Source organism: Vombatus ursinus, unplaced genomic scaffold, assembly GCF_900497805.2.
Source record: "Vombatus ursinus unplaced genomic scaffold, bare-nosed wombat genome assembly UNPS02014832.1, whole genome shotgun sequence".
Taxonomy (NCBI): Eukaryota; Metazoa; Chordata; class Mammalia; order Diprotodontia; family Vombatidae; genus Vombatus; species Vombatus ursinus.
The window spans coordinates 63,746,448-63,760,470 of NW_020954610.1; the positions used below are offsets into that span (position 1 = coordinate 63,746,448).

Below are 14,023 nucleotides of genomic sequence, written 5' to 3' on the forward strand. Positions count from 1 at the left end.
TTTGTCAACCACAAACCTGCCAATTTTACTCTGCAATCACTCTTCCAGATCACTAAGGAAAATTTTAAATAACACTGGTCTCAGTACCAGTCTCTAGGCATCCCTGAAATGAATGCTTTCCACCCAGAGAAGTTCCTTTTTATCCTTGTGCTTTGTTTCCTGTTGTATCTCTTCCAAAATACATTGTCAGAATAAATACAAGAAGCAGGGGCAGCTAGGTGGCACGGTGGATAGAGCTCCAGCCTTGGAGTCAGGAAGACCTGAGTTCAAATCTGGCCTCAGACACTTGACACTTACTAGCTGTGCGACCCTGGGCAAGTCACTTAACCCAGATTGCCTCACCAAAAAGCAAAAAAAAAAAAAAAAAAGAATAAATACAAGAAGCAGTGTGTTGGAATGAGGAAACACTGAACCAGCACTTAGTTAGGATACCTGTGTTTTCACCCCACCTCTGGTCTTAATCTGCTACTTCATTTCTCTGATCCTCTATTTTCTGGTGGAAATTCTCAGTTCCTTTTCAGATCTGAAGTTCCATGATTCTAAGAATACATTTAAAAGTGCCCTTCATTCAGAAGAGTGGTGTTTGACAAATTCAGGACTCTAGAACCCTGATAAAGTGCCATTTATCATTCCATTCATTTGATACAACATGCACATTATTCTCATCCTCAGATTACAGTATTATAAAAAAAAGTCTACTGTCAGAATTTTTATGCCTCAGTTTTCTCCCTCTTTGTTATGGGGTTGGTGATGGCTAGACCTCTCCCTCCTGGAGTCTCTAGATGGGCTCACCAACCACTAAAGACTGGTCACGAGTAGGTTGTCACCTTGGGCATCTGCACCTAGGATTCCTGCAGTGGTCTTACCTTAAGCCAACTTTGGAAAAGTCATTTGTGAAGTATATAGTGCAGGTTCATGAGAGGAAAGAATTTCGCTTAGAGTCTTTTGCTTCTTTTTGGAGACTTCAATTGCATTTTCCAGGCTTGACATACATGACTAAGTGCTATTTTCTTTGGGAAATCCAAGTTTGACACAGCTTTCTTAGAATAATCTTTTCTCTCCCATCTTCCATCAGACGACTGGGGTGGAAGAAGTATGAGCTCTCATGCTGCTTTGGATTGGAAAGGGAGTAGGTTCAGACACCATAACCCAGGATTATTGGTGGCATGGCACATTGGACCACACCAGGATTGGCCAGGACCAGAAAATAACACTGTCCTCTACTGTGAAATGGGAGTATGCTACAGGGACTTTGAAGAATCTGATGAGATAACTTAGGTAAAGCCCTTTGTAAGCCGTAAATGTTAGCCATTGTTATTATGTGGCAATCCAATGCAACAAGCGTTACAAAGTATCTACCATGTACAAAGAACTGTCCTAGGGACTGGAGTTGAAAAAATGAAAATAAAAGGTCCCTGCTCTCCAAGAGCATACATTTCTATTGAGGATTTTACATCATGTAGACAGAGGAGTATACATACAGTGATTTGGAGAAGAATGAACACCAACAGCTAGGGAGAATCAGGAAAAGCTTCCCATAGGAGGAGGCACATAAGCCAAAGTCTGAAGGAAGATAGAGATTCTAAGAGAAAAAAGTAAGGTGGGGTACATAGGAAAGGTAGATGAAATGCCAAATTCTGGGAACAGCAATTTGATCACTTTGGTTGAAATACAGATTTTTAAATTTTTAATTTATTTTTAGTTTTCAACATTCACTTTTATAAGATTTTTGAGTTCCAAATCTTCCCCCTCCCTCCCCTCCCCAAGGCGGCATGCAATCTGATATAGTCTATACATATACAATCATACTAAACATATGAAATATAGATTCTAAGTGGTAATGGTGATAAGCCTAGAAAGGTAGACAAGAACCAAATTCTGAAGGGCTTCAAATGTCAAGAAGGTTGTATTTTATCCTAGAGACAACAGGGGGCTGCTAAAGTTCTTCAGTTGAGGAGTAGTGGAAGATTCTTTTGGCAGCTTTGTGGAGAATAGGTTGGTAAAAGGGGAGAGACTAGAAGTGGGGAGTCAAATTAGAATTTGCAGTCCAGGGCCTGAAATAGGGAGGTGGCCATGTGAAAAGAAGATGGTTGTGAGAAGTCTTTTGAAAGTGGAATCAGCTGATTGGATGGGAGTCGGAGGAGAGTAAAGAAGAGGGAAGGGTTGACTATAATAGAATGAACCTGTAAGACTTGGAAGAATGGTAGGTCCCTCCACAGAAATGAGTTAAATTTGGTGGAGAAGTAGGTTTAGGGGATAAGACAATGAGTTCTGTTTTACACATGCTGAGTGTTAGATGATAATGGGATGTTCAGTTGGAGGTGTCCAATAAGTGTTAATGGGGGGCTGGATCTTGGGAGAGAGACTAGGACTGGACAGATAGATTTGGGGGTTATCTGTATAGAGATGGTAACTGAAAGCTGGGAGCTGAGCACAGCCCCTGGGAGCTGAGGGAATCACTATGAGGGGGAGTATAGAGGGTCCAAACCTTGGACCCTGGCCTTTAGAATATAAGACATGGACTGTGATCTAGCAAAGGAGAATTGGGGGGAGGGAGGGCAGTGTCAAACAGGTAGGAAAACTAGGGAGAGAACAGTGTCAGGAAAACCCAGGGAGAAGAGTCTATGTAGGAGGAGTATGTAGTCAGCAGTTTCAGATGCTGAAGAGATCAAGGATTAACATATACTGGACTAGTCCTCTCTCAAGGTTGGAAACATGGGCTGCTCCTGCTATTTAGTCCACTAGCCCTTTGCTTGCTGAAAATCAGAACTAGGGCCACCCTCTTGCCCCCCGGCCGGAAGGTCAGGCCATTTCCTGCTTCAAGCAGCTTCACCTCTCTGATGGGCAGTGCCAATCATTTGGCACTCAATCATTTGAGGCCCCAGGTATATAATATGTAGTGGTCTCTATGGAACCACTGAAAAGAGGGGGTGTATTTCTATTCCGGCCTCAAGCTTCAGAGGTTGAGGCAAGGGCCTGAGAGACCTTTCTGGCTCCTAGTGTACATAGCTTGGTGGAGGGCCTGGCTAGAGGCTACAAGTGCCAGTCCTAGAACAATCTGCATAATGCTGGGAACAGACACATCTTGCTAAGCTCACCTGGAGTCAGGATCCATGTTTTCTTCCTCCTCTTCCTCCTTTTTAACCTTCTTCCTCCACTGTCTTAGTGTAGTATAATCTCCATGCATATTCCAGGAAGAGTTTGAGGATGGGGGAAGAAGGGGAAAGAAGTGGGGTACAACTGTCAGGAGACTTGGTCCGAGAAGTGCCCTTGCTACTCATTGAAAGACATGCAACCTAAATCGGGTCCCACCAGGAGCTAAAATCTCCCTGGCCTAACCAAGGTGGCACGCAATCTGATATAGTCTATACATGTACAGTCATACTAAACATATGAAATATAGATTCTAAGTGGTAATTGTAATAAGCCTAGAAAGGTAAACAAGAGCCAAATTCTGAAGGGCTTCAAATGTCAAGAAGGTTGTATAATCTCAGCATGTGCTGAGATTATAAACCAGCTATGCTGAGGTGGAGCTGCAGGGCATGGCACCTGCTTCAGAGTAGACACTTCCCCTGGCTCCCTTGGAAGCAGAGGAAGGAAGAAGGATTGGTGTGTTGCTTTTAGACAAAGTAGATCAAACACCTAATGCACATTAAAATCGGACATATGGAAATTGGGACCCTGGATGGCCAATTGGAGCCCCCTCCCAGAAGAACTGAGAGACACAAGGTTCTCCCCAGAGGTGCTGGCCATGCCCAGTCTGCAGCAAGCTCTGGTCTCTCCTATGCCTTCTGACTGCAGAACCATAAGGAGGACAGAAGAGCTACTCACATCCTGTTCCTTTACTGCAGTGGGGATGGTGACCAGGATTACCTAAGTGGACCACAACAGAGTAAGGGCGATAAGAAGGAGGAAGAATTAAATTCCCTGGGCCTGTAGGGGTTCTCAGTACACTTTCGGGAAGGAATTGAGGCTGAATTCGGCAGTTCCTCAGCCTGGCAAAACCATAGCTGTGTCAGGCCACTGGGGGCTCTAAGTCCCGCATGTAGGAAGGGGCAAGCACCTGGCTTGGTCCAAGCCTGGCCACCTTTAGCCAGCCCTCTGCCTCAAGGCCTTCCTGGGATCAGTCATTAGCCAAGAGCTCTCCCCCAACCAACAGCCCCAACTTATGGACACCCATGCCTGCTGGGCCCAAGCTTTCTACCTCACTCCAAAGGGCAGCTCAAAACATCTCAAGCTAACCCTCCCCTACCTATGTCCTGCTTGCCCTGTGTGTTTGCACAGCAGCTACATCTCTTCAAATTCAAAAGGCCTCTTTCTTCTGCCCTTTTGTATCTCCTCCTTGTTCTTCCTTCACGTTCTACTCTCTAATTGCCCAGCAGTGTGTTTTCTAGGTTCTGTGGCCACTGCCAACAGTTTGAACATGTATTAGCTCTCCCCCACACCACCTCAAAATGCCTCCTTGTCTACGTTTTAGAAATGCCAGCCCAGCCCCACCTGGCAGCTGTGCCTGTTCTAGCCTACTGCCTCCGTACTAAGCCACCATCCCTCCTCCCATCCTCTGCTCTTAGGGGGCAGACAAAATGGTTCTGATACTTGCCACTTGAACCCCTGGTCCCCCTCTTGCTCCTCAGCCTTGCCAAGCTAAAGAACTGCTTTGGCACTAGAACACTGCAGGAAGGGAAAAGGGAAGGTTGGCAAGTGATGTCTTTTAGCTGTAGGATTTCTCTCATTTACTTCAGGTCCATCTCTTCCCTAGTGCTTGAGAATTAATCAAGGCCAAATTAACTGACCCAGCCCACCATTCACCACCCTGAGCCAACTCTGCTGAAAAGAAGACAAAGAAGTAGACTGGGACCCTGCGCCTAGGGGCTTCTCAGGCACTGTGAGAGAAAACAGCCTGAGAACAACCCAGGACAGCATAGCATCAAGGGCAAGAGCGTGTGCTCGGCCCCTGAAGAGCCAGAGGAAGGTAGAGAAGGGCCAGATCGGTGTGTGCTGAGGGTGAAAAAGGCTTACTTCCTCAACATTTGGGTCAGTTTCTTTTTTTCTCCTTTAGCAAACACACTGATTTCCCACCTCCTTATTTCAAAAGGAACAGAAGCCAGTGGGACAGTTACATTTTCCTACTTTATTGAGTCATCACATACAGTGGGCCCAGTGCTGAGGTCATTATGGAGCTTAGACCTTCAGGGGGACTGTCCCTTGCAATTTAGGCCAACCCAGCCTGCTCTCTGACCAGTTCTGTGTAGTGTGGGCAGAGAAGGGAGCAGCCTGAGTAGTTGAATGTGAAAGGCACTAAGGGCTCCTCACTGGCCTACCAGATTGCCTGAAATTTCCCTTTAGAACGTCAAATGCTTATTTCCCTGAGATAGATGGATGTCACATTGTGGCCTGACCTGTCATTTACTTCTGAGTGAATTAGCTTTTCATATAAAGCCCTTCTGATAAATAGACGAGAGTAGGGTTTAATAGGGGAGAGAGATGGTTTAGAGCAATGGTACCCAAGCTTTTTGAGTATAGGGACCCATTTTTAACATAAATAAATTTCATAGACTTCCACATGATTGGGGAAAATACATAAAGATTTTTTTAAAAAAAAACCTTTGAATTCAGTAATGCTTTTAAATTAACTTGAATTTTATGCATCACAGCAGCATCTAGTTAAGTTTTTAAAAATAGGAAGACATGTTTGAGATCTAATTTTTATTTAGTGTTTAGGAGGTATGCCTGCTTTTTATGTATTCACATATGGATTTGAAGAGCCTTTGCAATAACTGCAGTAGGGACCACTGGATAGGGTGGATAGGGGGATGTGGGGCTGGTTAATGGAGCAGAGGTTAGGGCATTATTTGCCAGAAGGTGAAGAGGAACTGGGAATGATACTGGGAGAAGAGATACTAAGACAAGCATTGCCAACTTTCTAGCTTTAGCAAGAGTTTTCTCCATAGGTATAAAAAACACTATAGTCAGAGGCCAGGTTTCCTTGCTTTGTGATAGAAATGCCTTTGGGTTTCAAAGAGTGCCATAGCAGTTATTTATGACCCCCAAAGGTTCATCCTCAAGCCATTGTTTCTATCCTAGGCACCCACCCTTCTTTGAACCTGGTCCAACAGAAAGGAAACAAATGTCAATGTCCATATGACTAGAGTTTGTGTGACTGTTCCCTCACTTCCAATCCCCCCCATCCCTGCCACTGAAATACTTTGCCCACCCCATTTTCTCTACTGGTAGTAGATCACAGGGGAAGTTGGCTATGATAACAGTAATAATTTATTTTTGTATGTTATTTTACAATTTACAAAGCATTCTCCTCAAAGAATCTTCTAAGTTCCCTTCTTTCTCTAAGTTCTGTGGTCTATGACATTATGAGGTATGTAATACAAGTATTATTATTCTCATTTTACAAATGAAGATGCTGAGGCTCAGAGAGAATAAGTGATTTGTTTACTGTGACATGGCTGGGGTAATGTAGCAAAGCCAGCACTTAAACATAGGTCTGACTCCAAACCCAGTCCATGCTACCTCTCATAGAGTTAGGCTTAGGTATAGGAGAAGGAGCTCTGACAGGCTTGTGTTTGTTCTTGTGCCTCTTGAAAAACATACCTGTGAAGTATAAAGACTTCTACAAAATCTTTATGAAAATGATCTATATATACATTGGATGTATCCTTGATTAAAGTATTAAGTCAGGCTTCACTGATGACTTGTTTACAACAGATCACACCTTTATAGTCATAATTAACTGAGAGGTAAATAGAGAATGGGCACCTAGGTGGCGCTATAGTGCCCAGAGTGCCAGGCCTGGAGTCAGGAAGACTCTTCTTTCTGAGTTCAAATCTGGCCGCAGACACTTACTAGCTGTGTGGCCTTGGGCAAGTCACTTAACCTGTTTGCCTCAGTTCCTCATCCATAAAATGAACTATAGAAGGAAATGGCAAACCACTCCAGTATCTTTGCCAAAAAAACCCCACAAGGGGTCACAAATTGTCAGACACGACTGAAACAAGTAAACAGCAACAAAAATAGAGAATACATGATCTTAACATTTTATACATTCTCATACTGTTGCTTTAGAGTACTCTTTAAGGTTTTCCTCCTACCAGGTATCTCTTGTATGTATTAAGAACATAGAAAAATCCTTAATATATGCAACTACAAAGTTTAGCAATAACTATCAATTTCAGCTAAGGCATAAAATGGGGCATAAAAACCTCAACGGAGGTTTTTTCATGGAAGATTTCCTGTGTATTTCTCTGTAGACATAAAGGTCCTCTAGATGCTTCTATTTGTAGGTGATAGGGGCATGGCATCATAGATGGGGAGTGGCAGGGAAATGTAGAAGTTAGCTAATCCAACCCAACCTCTTCATTCCACAGATGATGAAACTGAATGGATGTTGTATTTTTGCCTTCTTAGTGAGTTGGAAAAGGGTGGAGAGAGGGAGAGAATTTGGAACTGAAAATAAAAATTAAATTAAAAAAAAGATGAGGAAACTGAGGCTCAGAGAGGGGAAATGCCTGTCCAAAACCACCCAGATGCCAGAGATAGGATTTGAACCTAAGGCCTCTGCCTCCAAATCCAGCATTTTTTTTCTATTACTCCAAGAATAAAAACAAGAGGTAGAGAGGAAGACTGTAAGCCAGGTGCCACTGCCATTGAAAAATGTGGAAGAACTTCTAGGTATTTACACCATCAAGGTTAAAGAAGAGTCCCTTATATTCTAAACTATCCCCAGAATCACTTTCTGTGGTAACAAAGAACTGTGAAGAAAAGAAAAGCCCATCAGCTGAGGAATGGCTAAACAAAATGTACATGAATTTATTGGAATATCACTAAGCTATAAAAAATGATGAAGATGAAGAATTCAGAGAAGCATGGAAAGACATGAACTAATGTAAAGTGAAGTCAGCAGGACCGAGAAAACAGTGACTACAGCAACATCAAGGCGAAGAACAGCCAACACGTTGCAACTGAAAACCTAGGAAAGGTTGAGAAAATGAACCTCCTCTTTGCAGAGGAAGGGGACTATGAGTTTGAAATGCTGTCATATAATAAATATCTTGGTCTTACTGAACTGCCCTTTCTTCTTTTTTCTTTTTTTTTTTTTTTTTTAATCATCCTACAAAGGCAGCTAGGTGGCGCAGGGGATAGGATGTCAGGAAGTCTCATCTTTGTGAGTTCAAATCTGGCCTCAGACACTTATTAGGTGTGTGACTCTAGACAAGTCACTTAATTTCGTTTGCCTCAGTTTTTCCTCATCTGCAAGATGAGCTGGAAAAGGAAATGGCAAATCACCCCAGTATCTCTGCCAAGAAAACCCCAAATGGGATCATGGTGAGTGGGACAACCCTGAAAACAACTGAACAACAGCAACACAAATGATGGCTTGTCACATAAGGCATTGGAGGGGGAACATATTTGGAAATGAATGTGATTTAGAAACAAAAAGTATCAATAAAAATAAAATTTCACAAGGGAAAATTTCCTGGAGATTGTTTTGTGACATGGAAAAAGATGGAGAGAGAGAGTGGTATAATTGGGATGATATAAACTTCAAGGAGGAGAAGTTGGAGAGTAATTGTGATAAATTAAATGTTTAAGAATTTAGGAGGAAGAGATTCATGATTTGACCATAGGGCCCATTGGGATGGGCCATGCTGTGTTTGGGACTTTGGTTTAACACCTTCATCTCAGAGTTCAGAAAACAGTTGTATTTTGGTGTGCTTGTAGCGGCAGCCTGGCACCTTGCTGGATGTGTATCTGCTTTCAGCAGTAGGAAAACTAAAGAGCTAGAGATAGAGTATGATGAGAAGCCAATTCCTTGGGTCTTGCCCTCAGGCCCCACCTTTCCCTGTGAACTGGAGCAAAGCCTTGGTTCCCCAGCAGCAGTTTGAAGTGCTCACAGTTAACGCACCAGCCAGGCCAGACAACAAAATGTTTGCTTCCATCCTATTGCACCTGTCAACATCCCTCTAGCACTAAGAAGAAATTAATTGGGAGAATCAAATCCTGGGCTGTGCCGCTGGCCAAAATCCAGTCTGGGCTAAGAAGGCAGTTTCTGGAGGTCAGGTTCCAAGTAGCCTGGGGCCCCAGCCAGAGGCAGGAGACCTTGAAACTGCCACCTGTGTAACTATCCTTGTGGGACCAGGAAATGAATAAGGTCCATAGTAAGGTTTGGTACTGAGTAAGCACATGAAAGAAGTGGATGTCCGAAAATGTTCTGGGGCTGGACAGGTCTTGAGGGGCTCCCTTCCACCCTGCTAGTCTGGGTGTGTATGAATGCCCAAGAGGACTAACCACTCTATCTCTCTCCTCCATTTTCTCCTTTCTATCCCACCCCTTCTCTCATACCCTACATTCACAGTAAGAGAAAAATCCAGGACTGTATTAAGCATAAAATATTAATATGTTGATACGGATTGTGACCAGAGGAGGGAGATATTTGGGTGGGCTGGAGTAACCAAGGAAGGTTTCATAAAAAAGGTGGGAACTGAGTTGGGCCTTGAAGGATTTATAGAACATAGCAGGGTGATTAATGGGGCCCAGACTATCTCCTCCCACTGGAAAAAGGTGAGGGGAAACAGGTCACAGTCCACATCAACCTCTCCCTCAAGAAATCCTGAGTCAGAAAGGGAAATCAGTGTATTGAAGTCCTTTCATTTGGCTCTTAGCGACCTCTTCCCAATTGTTTTCTCTCCCCAGGATCCAGCAGCTGCATCCATCTCAGATGGAGACTGTGATGCCCGAGAAGGAGAGACTGTAGCCATGAATTACAAACCATCCCCACTCCAAGTGAAATTGGGTAAGTGTTCTCGTGAGGACCCTGACCTATGCCCCCATAGGTATCATTGCCAACGATTCTTCTCACCAGGGAAAGGTGGGCAGCTCAGCATCAGAGTCCTAGTATCCACAGGCTTGATCATCCTTGTTCCCTGTTATTATAGGGTCTCTCCTTGTACCCTCCTGGGGAGGGTCAACCTCCCAGGAGCAAAAAGTGGTTAAGGAAGGATTTGGGAACTCTACTGTCTTTGGAGACAATGGCAAGTGTTTGGGCAGGAAATGTTGTGATAGTCACTCTGCCTCCAAAATGAAGGCCTTAAAAGATAAATAGTATTTAGGCACGCAGAAGAAGTGAAAAGTCATTCTGGTTAAGAGGAAACAGAAACAAAGGGAGAAAAGAAACTGCAGGGTCCTCTAAGTTAGAGAATATCGTTATGACTACAATATAGCAACGTGAGAGGAAATCATGGGAGTTTGAAGGCTGGAAGGCTAGAATAACAGAATTTAAAGACAGAAGGTACCTTGGAATTATCTCCTAGAGCTCCCTAATTTTACATTTGAGGGAACCAAAGTTCAGAGAACATAAATGACTCATCTGTGGTCACACTCTAGGAAAGCCAGGTCTGGGTCAGATGAAGAGTCAGATCATAAAAAGCCTCGGACACCAGTAAAGGAGGATAACCTTGATTCTCTAGTTAATGGAGAGCCACGGAAGTTTTCTGAGCAAAATTACAACATGATGGAATTTTTAAGAAGATAGACCTGTGTAGGATAGGTTGATTGGAGTACAGAGATGTTCACAAGATGATCTTGAAAGCCTATCTCAAACACCACCTTGTACAGGAAGCCTCTCTGGCTTTTCCAGTGTTCTCTTGTCCTCAAATTATTTGATATTTACTTATTTATGTACGGTGGAATATAAGCCCCTTGAGAGCAAGGACTGTTTTGTCTTTATAGCCCCAGTGCCTAGCATAATGGCTTGCCCGTGTTCGACACTTGATGAATGTTTATGCTCAGACATTTACTAGCTGTATGACCCTGGGCAAGTCACTTAACCCTGTTTGCTTCAGTTTCCTCATCTATAAAATAAGCTGGAGAAGGAAATGGCAAACCACTCCAATATCTTTGCCAAGAAAACCTCAAATGGGGTCACAAGGAGTCGGACACAGCTGAAAATGACCAAACAACAAAAAATGTTTGAATTGGAAAAAAACAGTTAGTTACAAAGCTGTCACCATAGCCTAAGAATGAGGTATTAAGGGCCTGGGCTAGGATCCATGCAATAAAAATTGAAGGAAGGTGATGTATGGAAGAGAAATTATGAAAGATACATTTTCCCTTTGGGCATTTGCATCTCAGGGTTTTCCAGGCATCATGGTGGCCACGGCAACTGGGAGTGGAGAGATAGGGGTGATAGGGAGAGGAGGGTCTGTGAGATTCCACTGTCTCTGGCAGGAGGGGCTGCTTGACATCATCCAAGGCACAAAGTGCTTCAGAGCTGAGAACTGAGCTGCCCACTCTCATCCCCATAGCCTGCCCAGCAGCAGAGATGACTGTTCTCACTTGAGTATCAACAGAGCACATACAGTCCATGCTGCGCCTGTTAGCAGCCCTAAGCCACATATATGTCATATGTGTCTGTCTTCATCCCTTCCTCTCTCCTTTCCCATTCTCTGGCCCTGTTTCTCTCTAGGGCTCAATTCCCTCATCTGTAAAATGAGGGCATTGGATTAAATCATCTCTAAGGTCCCTTCTAGCTCTAAAATACTATGGACCAAAGATCCCTATTCTCATGTCTTTTTAAAAATTTTTTATTAATTTATTTTGATTTATCAACAATCACTTCCATAAGCTTTTGAGTTTAAAATTTTTCTCCCCTTCTGTCTTCCCCTTCCTTCCCAAGATGGCACTCAATCTGATATAGGCTTTACATAGACATTCCTATTGAACATACACATTTTTTTTATGTCTTTTTTTTTTTCAAAGATCCCTATTCTCTCTCTGCCTAACCCCTCAGGCCAAATCTTCTCATTATGACCCCTCAAGCCCCTCATGGGCCAACCCGTCAGGCCTTGTCCTTTCCCAGTCTGGAATATTAGGCCCCATCCCCTTCCCATGTGCACCCTTAGCTTCCCCGCCCCATTCTCCCTAACTCCTCAGGACCCTCCCTCATCCCATGTAGCCCTTCCTCTCTACCTCTCCGAGCCCCTCAATCAATACCATTAGCATCTTTTTCTCTACTCAGCTTCCTGCAGTGGCTTATTCCTCTACCGTCTGTCTCCCCCAGCCCCTCCTTCTATCCTGCTGCTCTTCGACCTGGCTCCTCCAGCTGGGATTCATGCTAATTAGGTGAAGCAGCTGTTGTTTCTGTGCTGAAATTGGCAGGGGGGTGGGGGGTGGGCAAGGCAATTGGTCAGAGAGTAGCTATACACGGTAGCCCCTGGGGCCTAGCCTCATTCTCTTACCTAGCAGGTCCCCGGCCTTTCTGTGTGAGAAAGGCGCCTAGAGAGCATGAGCTAGGATCACTGGGGTGGATACTGAGCATGGTGTTTCCTGCCCATGGTCACTCAAGCTCTGGTCAATGAAGGATTAGAAGCATTGCCCCGGCTCACAGAATTCCTTGCTCTGGGAAGGCCTCCCCACCCTGTCTGGGAGGAAACAGCATGGTACACTGGAAAACACATGATATTTAGAGTCTGAGACCTGTATTCACATCCTGACTTTGTCAAACACTTAGGAGCTCTAAGTACAAGGTAGCTTACTAGATGTCTTGGCAAGTCACTTCACATCTCTGGGTCTCAGTTTCCTCATTTGTAAAATGAGAGAGCTGTACTTCACCTCCAAATCTATGACCTCATGGTGTCTGAGGAGCCCCTCACACAGCTGTGCTGCCCTGAACAGAAGGGTGTGTGACCAGAGCACCTGATCAACTTAGTAAGGGATGTATCGTGTATGAATCCTGTTCTCAAGTGCCCATTCTGTGAGTGCTTGTCCCCTGCAAGAACCACACACACACACACACACACACACACACACATACACACATACACACACACACACACACACAGAGACACACACATACACCCTCCCCACCCCGATCGTCTCCTCTCACATTCTCTTTTCTGTCCAGAGCATTTGACCCCATAGAAGATCCAACCCTCAGCCTTGGGCCTCCTTCATCAGTATCTGCAGGTCCTTGAGGGGTGGGGTGTGAGAAAGGAAGATATAAGGTAGAAATTGGTGTGGGGAACTTAAGAGATTGGCATAGGAAAGAGTGCAGAAAACTGGTGAGGACAGAGGAGTCTGTTGGCAGATAGAAATAGATGCTTGGAGTTGAGGCATAGAGGGAAGGAGACAGGAGCCCCCAAAGGCTGCCATCAGGGTAGGAGATTCCCTGAGCCAAGCCTGGCTCCCCACCTGGGGCGAGCGCCCTTCCTCACTCTGGCCTCAAAGAAGGCCTAGGTGGAGTGGTACCCTGGTGACTGGCAGAGGTAGCCTGTCTCTGGGGGCAGGGTGGTGAGAGTTTAATGGGCTCTCCCTACTATAGGCCCTGCCCACAGTGAGGTGGTGGGGGGACACAACCCTCAGACATGAACCAGAGATCATCTGTGTGACAACTATCAATTAGTCAATCAGCAGGCACTTATTAAATGCTTACTGTGTGTCAGGGGTACAAAGGAAATGCAAAAACAGCCCCAGATCTCAAGGAGCTCACACTCTAATGTATAGCCCTGTGAGTCTATGCCACACTATGGCATTGTCTCAGGCAAGAGTGATTGAGCCTCTTGCTGGGGTCACTACCTTAGAACTCCCCTGTCTGTGATCGCCACCTAGTGTTCTTGTTGGAGACTACAGCATAACAGCCAACCCTGGCAAGGACTCCTCCCCAGCATTCCCCACAGTTGCCTGAGGCTGAATGACCTTCACAAAATCTTAGAGGAATAGAAGTTTGCCTTTGCCTTAGTTTTCCCTTTCTATGATTTTTCCCCCCTCTGGCAACTTACCAGACCCAGTGGCTTTTCTCTCCTCTCCTCCCCTCTTTCTCTCCATCCCCCCCCCCCCCCCCCCCTTTTCTCCTCTTCTCTCCCTTTCTACCTCTCTCACTCTTCCTCTCTCCCTCTCCCCCTCATCCTCCCTGCCCCGCCCCAGGCACATTGGATAGAACACTGAGCTTGGAGTTAGGAAGAATTGAATTCAAATCCTGCATGAGACACTAGCTGTGTGACCCTGGGAAAATCAT

General features: G+C 44.7%; 1 protein-coding gene across 2 annotated transcripts in view; it reads left to right on the forward strand.

Moving 5' to 3' along the window:
* FAM219A (family with sequence similarity 219 member A) overlaps positions 1–14,023 on the forward strand; it is a 95,486-nt gene that overhangs the window by 67,755 nt on the left and 13,708 nt on the right. For both annotated transcript variants that reach the window (XM_027839500.1, XM_027839501.1), the window contains exon 2: positions 9,706–9,805. In XM_027839500.1, coding sequence (XP_027695301.1) covers positions 9,706–9,805 — 100 coding nt within the window. The remainder of the gene's footprint in view (positions 1–9,705; positions 9,806–14,023) is intronic.